At 44.0% G+C, this 17598-nt stretch overlaps 1 protein-coding gene and 1 long non-coding RNA gene across 2 annotated transcripts in view; both read right to left on the bottom strand.

The window, feature by feature from the left end:
* Positions 1 to 155, bottom strand: part of ENPP2 (ectonucleotide pyrophosphatase/phosphodiesterase 2) — a 74607-nt gene extending 74452 nt beyond the window's left edge. Inside the window, 1 exon segment of the mRNA XM_054817641.1 lies at positions 3 to 155. Coding sequence (XP_054673616.1) covers positions 3 to 155 — 153 coding nt within the window.
* An 11643-nt stretch (positions 156 to 11798) lies between these two features.
* Positions 11799 to 15221, bottom strand: LOC129203159 (uncharacterized). Its single transcript, XR_008575928.1, has 3 exons — positions 15124 to 15221; positions 14176 to 14456; positions 11799 to 12037 (listed from the first exon to the last, which is right to left on the bottom strand). It is a non-coding gene; the product is annotated as an uncharacterized LOC129203159 (long non-coding RNA).
* Between the last annotated feature and the right edge of the window lie 2377 nt (positions 15222 to 17598).

The raw sequence follows: 17598 nt of genomic DNA, 5'->3' as shown, positions 1-17598 counted from the left end.
CAGCTCCCGGCAGATGTGCTTGTCCAGGGAGGTCGTGGGCTGCCTTGGCCCCGGGCTGGCTCCCGGGGGGCTGCCTGGCCGCCCTGGGCCTGGGATCCCAGTGCCCCACGGCTGAAGTCAGGGTGCCAGCTGCCCCAGCGGGACAATGGCTCCATTGGGAGATAGCTGGGGGACAAAGGCGCTGCTTTCAGGAATGATTTTATATGCACGCATGTGACCTTTGCCTGAAATGACTCTATGGAAAGCGTCCCTGTCCTGAAGATCTGCTTTCAAATGCAGCGGTCTGAGGCGCTTGCTTAATCTGTCCTTTTTTTTTTTCTTTTTTTTGGGCCACAGATGCCTCAGGAGAGGTCATGTGCAGATAACGAGGTGGTGCTGAGCTCTTTCTGATCATTTAATAGAGCTATTCAGTAACGGATAGGATTATTTTCTTCATTTTCAAAGTTCTTCACCAGAATCTACTAACTGGAGTGCTTTTATCTGCTTCTAGGAATGTAACTATGAGACCAGAGCAAACTTTCAATCCCGTGCCCTGAGCCAGCCTACAAGCTGCTTCCAAGCTCAGGACACCTTTGCTAGAGTGCATATAGGTTTAAATTTATGTATCCCTATAAAAACAGCAGAGTCGTTGAATTTTTAATGGATTTGCAGGACTATTTATTTATTTATTCTAAATTCTTTTTTTGTAACTATGATTTTTAAGTATTTTGAAAGTTTCCTACTTGACTGGCTATAGAATTGGAGCTGTCAATGCATAGTGTACATGAAATCCAAATATCGCTATAGCTAGGCTGGAGGTGGGGGGGTGAAGATGGAGTTTATCACCCGTACATTCCTGTAGCGAGTGCTGCAGCTGTGGCAGGTGAAAGGAAGGTCCCTCGGAGTGATTCTTTGTTAGGTTATAGGGGAGGTTAACAGCAGGGTGCCTCTTTAAGGTTAGCCAACATTTTCCTTTGGAAGATCTTGATTTTTGCTGTTTATTGCTCTGACAAACTAACATTTACACTGACCATTAAGGCAAAATACGTCAAACATTTTTGAGGTTAAAACAAAGGATGTATATTTTGCTATACTGATGTTAAACAAAATTCTCTGTCCTTTCTTTAAACAGATCTCAGGCTTACATAGCCTAGAGCAACAGATTGGATTTTGGGGGCCGGGGAAGAATAGCCTTTGTTAAGTGAATACGTTCATCCATCCCTACCAAATTCCAGCCAGATTTGGTCAAGTTATAAATCTCTAAGAGATCTTTGTGTATGCTCAGCACTGTGTGCTATTTGCTCACACTTGACTCTGAGCTCTCTGAAAAATCATCTTCTCTGAATGTATTTGAGCCCCTTACAAACCCTGGGTCACACTGTTTATTTCAAGGGAAAGGAGTTCTAAATGGTGCTCACAGTCACAACGGGATCCAGGAGTGGGGTTCTGTCTGTCCGTCTGTCTGTCATACACACACCCCCACGCACACCCCAGCACAGCTGCACGCAGAGCCCACATCTCTCCCCTAAAAAGTTTGTGCTTGTGCATGCTGGGGAAGGGGATTCCTTCTCCTGAAATAAATCCTGCCCCATCCCCCAGACAGAATGAAATCCCACTGTGAAATCTCCTCATGGACTGCCCATCCAGCCTCCCTGCGCCCTACGGCCCCGTCTCTCACCATTAGACCTTCAAGAGAAGGAACAATGAAAAGGAGGATAAAATCAAAAGTGCCGAATAGGTGGTGGGTCCTGTACTGTAAATGAAACAGGGCTGCTGTTGGAAAGACGGTACGGAGCACGTTATAATGCACAGAGACCACAGAAGCGGACAGATTTCAAGTGTTTGATTTAGAAATCACTGTCAGTATTTTTGCACATCAGATCAAATAATTTTAGATAAAAATCCAGTTAGAGTTATAAAAGTACTAAATGCAAGTAATTTTTTTTTTTAAATAAATATTCTGCAATGTCTAAAAGCAAAATATCTGAGCGTCTTAACACAAGGGAGCAAAAAAAGTACAGAAGAAGAAGAAACAAATTAGCAAACTGACACAAGATCTCCCCACCTCATAGCAGGCTCTTCCCAGCATTGTGCCCCTAATACTTGCTTGAATTCCATTTAAAAGAAGATGCCTCTCACTTCCCTTAGAAGCTAATGTGCAGCCTGCTGTGCCGTTGACAATTTTTTATCCTTTCATTCCCATCTGATTTTAATACAATTTTTTAGTTTATTTCAGCTTATCGATTCTAATTATTTGTAGCCCCAGGAAAATACATCCCTGCTACAGCAGAGGGGCTTAAACTCATTGTTACAAATGCTCTGCTGAATAAAGACATGTTTACATAACAAACGAAATGATTTCTCCAGTTTTACAAAGTTTATGCATTATCAGGGTTTGGACAAGCACAAGCTTCCCCACTTAGTCTCCTTTCAGCACGGTTAGCAGGAACTAGCATGATTTAGTATTTCCCAATATATTCATTGCAATCTAAAAATATTTTGGTTGATCTTTACCCCTGTTGAACACCACAACATTCTTGGTCATACGGCTATCGACTTCTTTGAGTCATACTCAGTTAAAATAAATCTTAGTCAACTCTCTCTCATTCTGTATAAACAAACTCAGGCTTTTTAGCAAAACAGATGCTGCTGTCTCTAGATGTCACGGGGAGCGGTGGGTATTGCTTTAGATAATGCTTCGTCAGAACTAACGAACAGGAACTAGCACGGTTCAGGCGGGGGCAGTGGCCCAGGGCAGGGCACGGTTAGAGGAGCACACAACGTGGCAAGGGGAAGCCAGTGCCTGTCCTTGAGGGCCCAAAAGGCACAGGAAGGGCTTTAGGAATGGGTTTCTGCCTGTAAACACACGGTTTTTGCATGTATAAATCTAAAGAGGTAGTGTTAGGACCCCGAAAGAGGAGGTCTGTGCAGTGCCACCACCACTCTTTTACAAACTGTGGCCATCTCTGCATTTTGTCAGACGTCCTCTCCCTGCGGTGTATCTCCAGAGAGCTATGACCAGAGCTGTTGGATCAGATTTCTGGACTTGGCTTTAGGCAGCAGTGAGGCACAAGCTGCTCAGATCAGGGCAAGGCTGGACATGCACGGGAATATAGCTGCTGCACTTAGGAAATTTCCATGTGTGGCATGCAGCTACTTCCCATTTGAAGGAGCAGGTCAGCTGGACAGGCAGTGGATTGCAAGTCTTGGATGAGGTATTAAAAATCCACCAAAGTCCTATTTTGATCATGCAAAACATCCAGTCTAGTGAAAACCAAAACAACAAGTTTCCAGATACATTATGTTCAGAAATTAGTATTCAGGAATTTGATTTTATAACAAATGCACTGAGGAGAAGACTTACTGTGGGGGCATAGTTTCGTGCTTTCATATGTAGCCCAGGCCAGGCTGTACTGGAAGGTTAATGAAAACAATAAAAATATTCTGTCTTTTTCAATATTCAAAATTTAAGGAGATGATAGTGGGTGAGGCTGAACCTCTGCAGCCACATAGGAGAAAAGATTATACAGGCTCAGCTTTAAAGCAGCTGTTGTCCTCATCAGAATCAGAAATCTGAACATCTCTTGGTCTTGTGCAATCAAAGGGAGTAGCTATATACTTAAATCAGGCCACACACACTGAGCACCTATATATGGATTTCCGGAGCTAACATTAAAATCCTATTTTTAAAAGCTGTATTTACAGATGCCCCAGCCTGATAGAAATAAAGACCTTTTGAACATTACTCCTTTTAATCCCTTCATTTTCTGCATTCATTTTTAAACAGTACTGTTGCAAATATATTCATCAGAAAATTATACTGGCAGTTAAATATGCCTGGGTAGTACAGCATGAAAATCAACCATAAAAACCAGTGCTTCAAAAAAAAAAAATCGCACTGTAGATAGTCACGAATAAAAGAAGATTGTGACTTACAAGAAATATACAACCCCTCCTCCTGTTAATCTGTTCCATATTTGATGATTGAGCATGAATTACAGCTGAAAAATATCCCGGGGGATTACTTAATATACTGCCTAATCCAACCATCCACCCCCTGCAAAGTACAACCTCATGCGGTTTTGCTTCATTAGGAGTTTCTCTGCAGCTCCAATGTCCCGGCTCAGTTTCACCTCCTGCAAACAGGTCTGAGCATGAAGAAATGGCTTCTGTGGCCAGAACTGTGCAGAAATATGTAGTTCTGTACAGGCAGAATTGCACGAGCTGAGCTAATGGAAAAAACATACTTTGTCCAGCTACCTTCTAGGCATGGTTGGAGTTACCCCTTCTGCAGTCTGAATGGATGATGTGGTCTTGTATCTCTGGCTTTGCTTTGACATATTTTCCTTTTCTTAACCCTTAGTTTACAGCATTTGGGCTGGATAACAATTTTGCTGAAACTCCAGAGGTTTACCACTTCTCCTGTTCCACAACATTTTTCCTGCCATGAAATGTTTTATTTCCAATAGACTTTGCCCACCAGTGGGGATGTTATGGTATCCTTTATCCTGACTTTATGCAGAAATGTATCTTCACTTTGAAAAGTCATCAGATCCAGAACTTCTAAAGAGCCTCTGTCAAAAAATTAATCCTCCTCCTCTCTTGAGCTTTGCTAACCACAGTACACCAGGCTATGAGCAGCTGTAAGATAGCAGTTTTACAAACCTGCACCAGCAGGGTCCACCTCCTTGAGGGTAACTGTCATGGGGAGCTTGCGATGGAAGAGAAGTGGCCATGAACTGGAGTTGCGGGTAAACGTGTGCAGGGAGACGAAGCATGGATACATGAAGAATTGTAAAGATCTTAACTAAAGTTCAGTTCTCCCTGACCAGCACAAAAAGGCTCTGCATGGGCTGAAGGTTTCCACTGAGCGAGCATGAACTTGCTGAGATAGCTTAAAGCTTTATCACTTGGGCCATCACATATCACGCTCCAGATCCTGGATAAGGCCAGAAAAGGGGAGAGCAGAGTATTACCAGCATCACACAAGACCCTGCTCCTTGACTTGAGGGCTGACACCACAACTCTTTTATCTACTTTCCATATCACTGAACCACTACTTTCTACATCTCCTGTCCTTCTCTTCTACTGGTTTTCTTGCCCTAAGCCAATCCCTACGCCCTATCCCAAACAACATCTCTGTAATCTAGCACAGATACAGCTCCACCTCATTTTGAAGTTCCTAGTCTTGTACAATATAGATTCATAGAATCATAGAATTGTTTTGGTTGGAAAGAACAAGTTCTGTCAGATTCCTTATTCTGAACAAGATGTACAAATTTCTTAAATCAAACAGTAGCTCACAAATTGTAACTAGGGACCAAGTTAATAAAATCCTTCAAGAAATTTGACATACATGTACCCCCAAAGGAAACACCACAAATTTCAAGGCTGCTCTTATCTGCTACAGAAAATCCAGTGTTGAAAGCTGCCTGTAAAGGTTTGAAAAGAGATATTTCACTAGGAATAAGTGATATGTAGATAATATTAAAAAATACTGATGAACCAATAGCATAGCTACAAACTCCCCACAAACTCTACCCTCTTCACCAAAGAGCAATGCACCAGATAACACCGATCCATAGGTGAGGGTAGCCAACAGAGCCACAAATACAGCCAACATACCCTTGAGAGCTGAGAAGTCAGCAAACTCCAGAAAAGGCTCACGGATGAAGGGGTGATGATGACCTCCAGGGGGGCCCACTGCAGGACAGGGGTTGGACACGCAGTTGGATTTGCAGGTCATACGACAAGACTGGCCTTTGAAGCATGGTGAGGGATTTTGAGCAGCCACCAGCAAGAAGCTGTTGGTCCAACAGCCATGGCTTGACTTGGATTGTTCATGCAGCATTTTTAATTCAAGAACAGCAGGTTGGCCACCATTACTATTGTGTCTGACTTTCATAAAGCCCTGGATCTGCATCTTCCTGAAAAGAAAGTTATAATCTGGACAGAACATAAACATTTGAGTCTTTTGAGGATTGGGGAAATTGGTTGATTTTTTTTGAAGAAAAAAAATATAATTTCTTAATTCTCATTTCCTATGATTGGGGTATAAAAGCTCATTCAAGTGAATGAACAAGTCATCCTTGTATTTCCAAGCATTTTGACTGAAGATCATAGAAAATCCATTGTGAAAGGAAGCTACAAGCCCAACTGCAACATGGATTGGGTCTTCTGAGTGCTACTGAGCAGGTACCGATCACGGTGACAGTTACTCCTGCACTGAAATGCACCAACTCTGGGGAAAAAACTGAGAGCAAACTGGCCTGTTCAGTTTTGGACGTTGCAGAGAGGAGCCGCTGTGCCGTGAAGATTTTGGGGCACAAATGATCTTTGACTTGAATTTTGCATATAACTATTTGAGACTTCTAAAATGTCTCCAGTTGGTTTGCAAAGCTTGGTTTATATTCCTGCTTATAATTTATCTGCTGCTTTTGATTCCTCGCAACATCTGTGTCCTTTTTCCAGACCCCCCTGCATGGTTTTATTCACTAAAGCTTTCAGAGTTTTGTTTTTGTTCTAATGTTTTTGCCTTCTAAGTTGTTTTTATTATGATGTACACCACACTGAGTGCTCTGGCAGCCTGTGAGGGGTGTTTTCTAAGAAGAATAAATTATGGACATTAATAAAGCACAGAGCTTTTGAACATTTGGTTTCAACGTGGAAGGATTCTCTTTCATATGAGAATCATGTTGAGGTTTTATTTCTAGGGGGACTTTTTCTGTTATTAAGATCTAACAAAGCAGTATTTTACTGAAGGCTTTTTGTTTTTTCCTTGCCCACTCTGTCATGGTTATTGCGAAGCTCTTCTGCTGTTTCTCATTTCGCTGCAAGGTACCTATGTGCATATGAAAGGTACGCTGTGCAGGGTTTGCTTTCAAGTTTTCAGTTAAGCGGGGGGAGGGAGATTTTGGGGGTTTTGTTTGAGCTTCTTTTGTGGAGAAGAATTAAGGTAAGGATACGGAAACCAGGGGCAAAGTAGTTCTTTAAAATAAATCCAGATCTCCCCTCTGTAAACACATGCCAACCAAATATACAAATTATGGCAAATTGGTTGGCTGTGTTCACAACTGGGTTAGCGCTAAAAACAAGAGCACTCTAAGCATGAGTTACAACATTTATTCGGACCTCCTTGAAAAGTCTTCCTTTCAGTAGGCTCAGTCCTGCAACATAAGCAATTTAGCTCTCATGAGTAGTCCCATTGACTAAAAGCAGGGCCTGGATTTACAGGGTCACCTAAACCAACAGAAGAGTTTTGAATGCAACGTTTTCCCATAAGTCACTTCCCATTATACCCTTTTGCCACCTGGACTCCATCTCCTTAAATCTGCTTTATTGGTCCCATATGCCTTTATTCAGCGAAGTGCTCGAGCTTTGATGGAATGGAAGGGATGTAAGCGAGCACCAAACAGCTTTCCCGAACCGGCGCTGCAGCCACACTCCCGATTAATGCCTCCTTTCATATAGCTGCGTCCCTGCACTACACGCGGGGAACAGCCTCCCGCTTGTAGTTCCCAAACATGCTGGCTTTCTCTTCCAAACCCAATCGCAAAATCCACTGCATCCCGGCTGCCTCCAGCTCGCAGCTCTGCACCGTTGTCCTTTACACGATGGAGGCACCTTTTGCTAAGTACCATCGAGTGCTCGACACCACCAAGTGCTTCAACTCCCACAGGGTTTGGTCCCCGCTGGTTCCCAAGAGCAGGGTCTCACCCACAGCCCAGCAGGTCAGGGGGCTGGCAGCACCCAGCTGGCACCGCTGCCCCCTCCTTGTACCACCTCCGGCCCTCATTTGGCCCCCAGGGGATTTAATTTAGGTCCCCAAAAGGCACAAAACACTTTTTACCCCTTATTTTGGTTAGATTTGGTTTCTGGCCATTTAGCAAGCTGACTCACCCCATCAAAGTGAGCCTCTGGGCTGATGCACAGGAATTGCCAGGAGTGGAGCGGGAGGAGGGCAGGAGGACAGGACCACCACACTCAGCAGTACTGGATTCACTAGTTGTAGAATCATACCCCAGTTAGGAAAGAAGCAGCAGCAGCTCCATATATCCTTCTCACAGGGTATCTCCATGCACATTCTCCTTTTTGTCTGCATTTTATAACGCAAAAATATGAGAAAATATTTTAGTGTGGATTTCCCAAAAACAATGGCCATTTTTGCACCTGGACGGATTTTTAGCAGCATCTAAAGATATTTCAAAGCTGATATATGTTAGCTATACACCTACTTTTAAGTTAAAGACACAAACAGTTTGATTACATCATACTCCAGATCCAAAAGTGAAGGGTGGGAACCATAAACTTCACAATGTTTGACTTGAACTCAAGTGAAAACATCTGAGGACTTTTATGGGTGTTCGTATTTCTCAATTTCAGGAATCAAGGTAAAAGCGACTTAGATTGTTTCTTTTTATCACTTTCCAGCCATGGTACAAAAACAGGAATCTGTTAATTACTTCGGACACCGGTGGGGTCAGATTGGCAGCAACGAGGAGCTCTGAGCCTTTTCCTTGTAACTGCTGTCATGAGAAACCCCCGCGTTTCCTTCCTCGCCACATGTCTCACAAAGAGATTTATGGCTGTGTTTTAACCACACGTCAATGAGCCATTCAAGATTTACAGCAGCAAATTCGGAGACTTATCTGCAACAGAATTTTCCCACCGATAGGCCATAATTTATAATAAGTGCTTGCATATTTAATTAGCTGTATGACGAGATGAAATACTACAGAACGGTAGCCTAAATGAAGGAGGCAAGTCAATGGCACCGTATCCCTTCCTAGGAGGGTAAGCAGGCCCTGAGGAATGAGATCAGGTTTTGTAGCTGCGCCATGCTGCTCACAAGCAGCAGCAAGTAAGTGTATAGGAATACCAAGAAATGGATGTTTATTTGCATGTCCTGAGGTTTTGCTTTGGTTCTAGCAGGATCTCTTACCATCAATGCTACTTCTGTCAATTCGTTTTCAACCGGACTCCCAAACGTCCCAGCAGAGACAAGGACCTATACAGTGAATTTAAGCTGGTGATCACGTTGAGTTGTTTAACCACCTTTTACTAAACAAAGGGTTTGAAAGCCATTTCTCCAGGTGGTTTTAAAGATCAGCAGGGAAACACAAGGCTGGCGTAGGGGCGCAGAGCAGTGACACCCTGCGGGCAAAGGTCTGGGCACACACCCGCTTTCCCAGCAGAGAAGTCCTCGCTCCCCTGGGGGGCTGGAGCAGCATATGATGAAAAGGGACCTTCTCCCTGAAGAAAAGGGGTCACAGCTGGAGCTGTGCAGTCCCCGTGCACAAGGATGGCAATCTGCGGGGCTGGAACAGCGAGAGGCAAGGGCCTTGCAAGAGGATGCCAAGGAGGAGACCCGGGGTAGGTGAGAGCTGAACACCCATATTTTCTTTACATGATATCTCTTGTCCCTTGGCACTGTGCTTCTTGGCAGCTCTCAGCCGCTTTCAGGACATGCATGCCAGGGAATGGGACAGCGCAGCAGGGAGTCCCTGCAGTAGGTCTAAGCAATACAATTTCCTGTTACCAGAGATGCATTTTTTCCCTCAGGTCTTCTCCCAGCTGATTTCTTCTCAGCTGATGAAAGCTCAAATCCAGCTAAGGTGGTGTCAGCGCCTCCGTCTCATTTTTTGGCATGTGCCCAGAGCATAATCTTCCTCCATGTTTCACATATCAAAACTTTCATCAGGGCTTTGAGCATTTCCAGTTTAGGTGGTTGTAACCTCTTCTGCAACATATCCATGTAGCCAAAAAGAGCATATACAACTCAACCACCACAGCAACTCGTCAAGTTGTGTTCAGCTGAGTTTCTTTCTTCTTTGGAGTTTGCTGTTATGGATCCCAGTATTGAAATCAGCATATGTCAGACTTCATTAATGAAGTTGAGCTGACTCAGAATACTCCAAAAGCTCTCCATCACAGCCCAGTTTCAGGATAGATTTCTTTGGTTCATCTCTAAGGTTCAGTGACTCCATTCCTCGAGGCCCTTTATTCTCAGTACCAGTGTTGATATTCTTATCGCCCTTTTGGCTCAAAAGGTGAAAACACCTCCAGGCTCGACCTGCTGTGCCTCTTACGATCATCCCACCCATACATTCATTACTTCAGAGAGAGAGAAACATTTAACAGAACAAGCCTAGGGAAGCCTGACCCAAATTAACAGGTGACAGCACCAGTCCTTCTTCCACTTTCTCTTCTTGCCCCACTGGCAGTTATTTCTATATGATGTTTGGCATATAAACACCTTGATGCAAAACACACGCTTTACCTTTTACAAAGTGCTCACAGCACCTTCAGAAACCGTGTAATTGCTACAGAAGTCGAATTTTGCTGTTTGAACTATCATCAGTCCTCACACATCTTCCGGGGACCAATATGAATTTCAAAAAGTAAAATTAAGCACAAAATATACTTTAAAAGACAACTTTTCAAGGTGCCTTCCTACATTTTACAGAATTTGCAGAGCACAGTCCCATCTTGTTTCCTTCTCAAGTTACCTGTAAGATACTCAGGAATTCTTGAAGCACAACAAAAAGCCAACTTAGGTTTAAACACAAACCATGCGTAGCAGAAATAAAACAAGTAACCCATTTTTAAAACTAATTCTTGGAGCACGTACTGTCCAGCAGAGTTTCACTCTTTCTATTAATTCAGCTCATTCTTTACCAATAGGTAAAAACACCAGGATCAATGTGGAACTGTGCAAATAAATAAGACGAGCAATAATATAAATTGCAAAGGGTTGCAAGAAGGTGTTGCCACTCTCTTGCAAAGCAACAGTCTTCTCTCTCTGACCCCTTATGCTTTTGCCATTCATCTAAGGTTGGAAGTAAGACGAAATTGTTAAATCAGAGGCTGGGGAGTACGCCAGGCTTCCAAGCCCGGGCTGTGAAAGGCCCCCTCTGTCCATTGCAGGGTTTTACTGCTGACAGCAGATCTGAGACAGCCTTTCAGGCCTGTCTTTATCAGTCAAATCTCCACTGGCACTCTAGAGGAGCCCCCTGGAGAGGCTTCAGCCCCCCTGGTTGTGCTGGTGCGAGGGGGCTCAGTGGTGTGTACCCCCCACCAGCTGGACGCCCAGGCTGCCAGACTTTCCCTTCATACAGCCAGTTGGCTCTCAAGCAGCACCCGCCTCCCTCTGCTTGCAGGACTTCCCTTTCTTACACCAGTTTCGATGTATGGAAAAATGAGATACCTGTCCATGGAAGAAATTAAGCCCCTTTCAGTTTTATTACATTCCTGCCATTTTATAGGTAGTCTGTTTCTTTCTTGTTTGCTTTGCAAAAGACATTACAATAATAATTAACCAGTGGAAAGCATTTGCTTTTGATTCCTTCGGATGCATTGCCTTAGAGAGACTGTGTCTGAAGTAGAAGAGATTACTACTGTATTTACTAACACGCCACAGGCTCAGTGAGAGAGGGGGGGGGGGGGTAATCCCTCAAAAAGGGCTGTTTGTTATAAAACACACCACAAGTAACCAATATACCCCAAAAGAGCAAAGGCAGTGATGGAGCAAACCCTTAATGTGAACCAGACCGAGTAACATGAAACAATCAGTTTGATGGGTGAAGTAGTGATTTGGCAAATGTTCTGACACTCCTTGCCATGGGATTTCCGGACAGTCATGGTGAAAGTAAGTAAACACGCCTCATCAGAAATAACATTAGCAACAGGCACAGCAGTAACGCACAGCTGGGCCGTTCATTCAGAGAAGGGATTCCTGCCTTTACCTAATGCTAAATCTTACCTTCTGCACAGCACTACAAAGCAACTTGGATATGAACTTTATGTGGGGTTCACTTCCATCAAAATACTTTTAAGCTGGAGGTGCAACAATGCGATGGTGGAGGTCACACTTCATGACAAAATTGAGAGGTTCCCTGAAGGAATCCATATCCATGAACATTTGTGGAAACAATCCAGAAGCTGGCACTTTCTGGCTCCCAACCTCATGCTCTACCCATTAGACAAAGAAATTCTGTATTTCAGTGACAGGATCACCCAGGCCTTTTTGGGGAGCTTTAAGCCAAATCGATTTCCTCACCTGGAAAACAAGAATAAGAGGGTTAAAACATGTAAAGATTTTTAAATATTCACAGTGAAAATGCTAATTGCTATTCTCCATGTAGCAACTGCATCTTGATTTTTTTGTTTAGATTTCATTGAAGGAACTCCTCCCATCCCCAGGGAGCGAGAACTGCACAGAATGGAGAGAAGCAGAAAAGGGATGGCTCATTTTGACAAGAGAGGGATTCAGTCCCTCCAGGAAAAGGAATATAATACATAAAAATTACTTTATAAATCTTCTAATCCAGAGTTCCTTCAATATCTTCAAACTCAGATGATCTCCTGAAGCCCAGCCTCTGTCTCTAATTAGCTGCAAAGAGATGTGAGCTTTTTTGGTGACACCAAACAGGAGAATTTGAGATAATCCCCTAGAGTGGAAATCAACAGTAACAATTGTATACAAAGGTTTGGATTTTTGGATAAAACATCAGGGCCCATGGGGAACAGTCCTGCATTAAAGTCAGCATTTGATTCCAAGACTTGACATCTCCAAGATGCGAGAGAGCTTTCCAGAAAACAAGACCATTGCTCAAAGTGTGACAGGGGCTTCTAACTGTTACAACATCATCTCCGACAGGCATTAACACTAAGCCTTAAACACTGAACGCTGGGGTTTGATGCAGCTCCAGGAAAGTGCTTTGCTAAGCTTCGGAGAGGATGTGCTAAATTTGGAACATTGTCCAAAGAGAAAACCAATTATTTTCACCAGAAGTCCATCTAATGTTTTGCAATGACCTTAAAGCAGGCAGATATAACAAGGGATGGCAAATGTCCACTGATGTGAATTATATTTCATCCTAGCTCCAAAGTCACTTGTCAAATACAAATAGTGATCAAATACTGAGGAGACACATGGTGTTCAACATGCAGCACAAGGCTGAAGGGAGCTTGTAGTATGGCTGATGGGCAGCCTCCTGCCTTCTGCAGAAGGAGATCCCAGCTGGTTGTGCATTTCTCTGCTGCTGAGGGGCTGTGACCGATCACTGTGGTGATGATTACATCCCTACGTGTGGTGGGTTGACTCTGGCTGGAGGCCAGATGCCCACCACAGCCACTCTATCACTGTCCATCCTCAGCTGGGCAGGGGAGAGAAAATATAATGAAAGGCTCGTGGGTCGAGATAAGGACAGGGAGAGATCACTCACCAGTTACTGTCACGGGCAAAACAGACTCAACTTAGAAAAAATTATATCTAATTTATTATCAAACAAAACAGAGTAGAGCAATGAGAAATAAAACCAAATCTTAAAACAGGTCCCCCCAACTCTCCCTTCTTCCTGGGCCCAACTTCACTCCCGATTTCTCTCCCTCCCCCCGCCGCAGCACAGGGGGATGGGGAATGGGGGTTGTGGTCGGTTCATCACATGTTGTCTCTGCCACTCCTTCCTCCTCAAGGGGAGGACTCCTCACACTCTGCCCCTGCTCCAGCGTGGGGTCCCTCCCACAGGAGACAGTCCTCACCAACTTCTCCAACGTGAGTCCTTCCCACGGGCTGCAGTCCTTCATGAACTGATCCAGCGTGGGTCCCTTCCATGGGGTGCAGACCTTCAGGACCAGCCTGCTCCAGCGTGGGTCCCGCACAAGGTCAGAAGTACTGCCAGCAAACCTGCTCCTGGCATTGGCTCTATCGGACATGGAGGAAGCTTCTAGCAACTTCTCGCAGAAGCCAGTTCTGTAGCACCCCCCCCGGCTACCAAAAACCTTGCCATGCAAAGCCAATACACCCAGAAGCACTGAGACTCCTGAACCTCTGGTTACAACCCAACTTGTGGAGTGGATTGTGGCTCTAAATTATTTTGTCTAGTCATCTTTGCACGTTGTCCCTCAATGCCCAGCTTCTCCTCCTTGTTGCTGTTCCCTCTCTGATCTTCCTTTGACTTTACTCTCTGTCACCGGTTCCTTGTTCCAGTTCTTGATCCATTCACTTAGTTCCCTCACTCCCTGGGCTGGCTCAACTTTCTATTTGATGTTTAACTTGCCTTCATCAGGGGTCAGTCTAAACCAGCAGACTTCACTCTGGAAGGGCTGAGCCCAAAGCACCCATTCCCTTCTGCTGCCTCTGCCCTGGGGGCAGTGATCGCATGAACAGCCGTGTATCAAAGTGATAAGTCTCACCGAGATTGACAGGGCTTCGATTTCACCATGCTGGAGTCCTTTCTGGAAATTGGGCAAAGACTTCTAAATCACATGGATGGTCTGGCCAATTCAACCTCTCCCGCCTACTGAAAACTGCAAGCCTTTTCACTATTTCAGGCAGATATTAGTGGATGATTCAGGGAGCGGATATACACAGTTGCCAGCCACTGCGCTGAAGAAGTCCAAGAGAGAGTCCAAGAGATGATAAAGTTGAGCAGAACTGAGAGTTGTCCAATGCTTGTAGCTTGCGCTCAGCTCCCCTGGGAACACATAACACACACTGAGCAATGGATTCCAAAATATTAAGAAATAAGCTAGCATGTAAGAAAAATAAGGATCTCCTGTTGAATTAAGGAGTTAGGTCATTAATGCTTGTTCATATTACATTACTCACACTTGAGAGACAAATAACTATCTGTTGCCTCACTAACCCACATATTTATTTGAACAAATATTTCCCAAGAAGTAGGGAGAACCATTTCAACAGAAAAGTTCTATATTATGGCCTTATCATAACAAGCCACTTCACAGTACGCTGATGTGTATGGTACACAAGCATCCATTGTAAAAAGCTATTAAGTGTATCTCATTTTACGGTGCTGACATGTTCGTTCATTCACAGAGGTCATTAGCTCACAACGGGGCCTCTCATTTCCATATGCCCTACTGAGGTTTTGCTATATTTCAGAATCAAACCTTAATATGAGCATTATTAACTGCAAAGGCCATGATTGGTGCCATATAAAGTCAATTCATATAAAAATCCTGCAATCATTCACAACAAATTTTATATAAAAAACCCCTACAGTCTCTGAATGGAAAGGACATAGTACATGATTAGCTCAACTTCACATGCTTAATATGTTTAAGAGAAGGGTAGCCTTTTAAACCAAACAGAAAAAAAGACCAAATCCTAAGCAAAACTACCTGTTGTCCTCTAGGTTGAAAACGCTGCTCAGCTGCCTGTTTACCGCTTGGCCTGCAAACACAGTGCTGGGCGTAAGCTGTGTGTGGAGACGAATTGCTGCTCACGTTTGGACCGGACAGGTGGGTTATTGCCACGGAGCGCCAGCGCAATCGCCAGCCCGGCGAGCAGAGCCACACCGGGTGCCGGCGCTGCCCCTTCTCCCCGATCGGCTCCACGGTGCCGAAGCTGTGGAGGGCAGAACGCAATCCATTCGGGCAGTAGGGATGTTATTGTGTGCTTGACTCAATAACACACTGGAGAAAGTCAAAACCTCTGAAAAAGTAGAACAAGGTATGGGAGTAGGCAGCAGCTCGTGAACAGACTGCCCTCACTCACACCCACGCACATACAGTTCTAACCATCTCTGTAATTGTCTCAAGGGCATGAAAGACTACTTGATGGCAAGTACTGGTACCTCCTGCATAAAACCACTTCCATCTCCTGCTTCTGCGCCTCATCCCAATGGAGCGTGAAACCCCCAGGCAGCTCATGTCTGAGGCTGTAGAAAAGAAAAAAAATAGTAGAGGAAAAGAAAATGGGAGGGAAGGAAGAGAGGAGACACAAGAGCAAGGGGAGGGGTGCGCGGAGAAGAGGAGGAGCCTGAGAACCGCTGGGGTGCGAGGTGGCCCTTGTCGGTGCAGTGAATTCGGCTTGAGAGAGCCACACAACAGTTCACCTTCCAGTCTCTCCCCAGCCTGGCGAGGTGCTGGCACAGCATGAGCAGGCACAGAAAACATCCTGAACAACTCCCCTAAACAGCAGATGTGGCTGATGAACCGTTGGTCATCGTGTGGAAGGAGAGGTTGCAGTTACAACTGCAGCTCAGGTATTACTTGTCTGTTTTGTCCTGCCTCCCCGAAAGGGCAGAGAAGTCATCTGCAGGCAAATAGAGGACTTGAGCTGTAATTTGAAGGAAGAAAGGGATGTTGCCTTGACAGAGAGGAACTCTGCAGATGAAAAAAAAACCAAACCAAAACAAAACAAAACTAGCCTGAATAATACCGGGATCCAAAAAGCTGGGACAGTCACGTCCCTCCGATGAATGTCAAAGCCCCAAGAATATTAGGTACTAGACCTGCAACAATTCACCACCTGGAGCTTCTTTTAACAGTATAAGGCATTACGGATGCCTAATAATAATGAATTTTTACTTTAAATAAGAGTTTCCAAAAAAGGCCCTAAGATTTACAGCTTCGCTGTTTCTCCACAGCACACAGGCAGCTGTCAAGAGTTGCTTCAGGAGCCCAGTGTGTGGAGCAGGATGGTCCTAGCCTGAATCTTCCGTCATCCTCGGGTGAAGCCTCCATCATATTTAAGTACAAGAAAGGCAGATGAATGAGGAAAAAACAGCACTCAGACTGGGGAAGCTGGAAGGGACTCTCAATGGCCTGGTAACCATGACCAGAAATACATATTGATAAAAATATAGCTCCTCTGTGCAGAGGCCAACTCCCAGTTGTATTTCTGTGCAGCCCAAGTACACATTACATATGTAATTGAAGAACAGGTAAATCGGGTTCACGGTATCTTTAATTTTTGTAAAACACCTGTGAATCACATATCTAGAAGCTTTCCCTATTCTTAAAAGCATAAATAATTAAAGGAAAATTAAAAGAGAAATTCCAAGCCCTTAGTTTCAGTTAGATGACAGGATTCAGTCACGATAAATCGCCTGACTCCGGAAAAGAAACGGAGTTCTCGCTACATTCTCAACACTAAGGAATACGGTGTTCAAGGACAACAGTCAAAAATTAAGCAGCTGTTATATGTTATACACATTATCAGTGTCTTGTTTTCATTTTATAAATGCATTTTTCTCCAAATTGTTGAACTTTTATTGTAAAAAGAGTACTATATTCAACTACCCCTCCATACTATTTTATTTAGATTTTCCTATCTCCTACATTACTGCAGTAGTCAACAACCAATTCCTTGAAGCCCTTTCTCAATTCTGTTATAACATAATTGCACTTCTCTCTTCCATGAAGAGACGTACATCGCGCCTCCTCTGTGTCTTGTCCTAGCTTGGAGGTCCTGAGTGTTTTATTAAGCATCTGGAAGATTTTCAGTGCTGTAAAAACAGATGTCTATTTTTTAAAATCTTAGTCTTAAAATTAAAGCAATCAAAAGTGTTCAGTATTCTGAAATTAGTCAAGTACTCAACAAACATATGAATTCTAACATTTTAAAATGACTGCATCCTTTGATAAAAGCGTTTGAGACAGAGAAACATTTTCTATACATACTGCTCCAAACACAAGAAAAAGAAAGAAAGAAAGAAGATTGCACAGACTCTGGAACTGTAAGATGTCCATAAGGGACAAGGAACATCTATGCCTGGTCCTCAGAAAGGAGAAATAAGCTGTAGTAGCCTGCTGGCCACAGGGCTGGGAACAGACCATGAGACTCAAACCACCAGCTCGGGGCATCATCCT

Source organism: Grus americana, chromosome 2 (assembly GCF_028858705.1).
Source record: "Grus americana isolate bGruAme1 chromosome 2, bGruAme1.mat, whole genome shotgun sequence".
Taxonomy (NCBI): Eukaryota; Metazoa; Chordata; class Aves; order Gruiformes; family Gruidae; genus Grus; species Grus americana.
The sequence above is the reverse complement of the archived record's forward strand: the minus strand, read 5'-3'. Positions and strand labels throughout refer to the sequence as shown.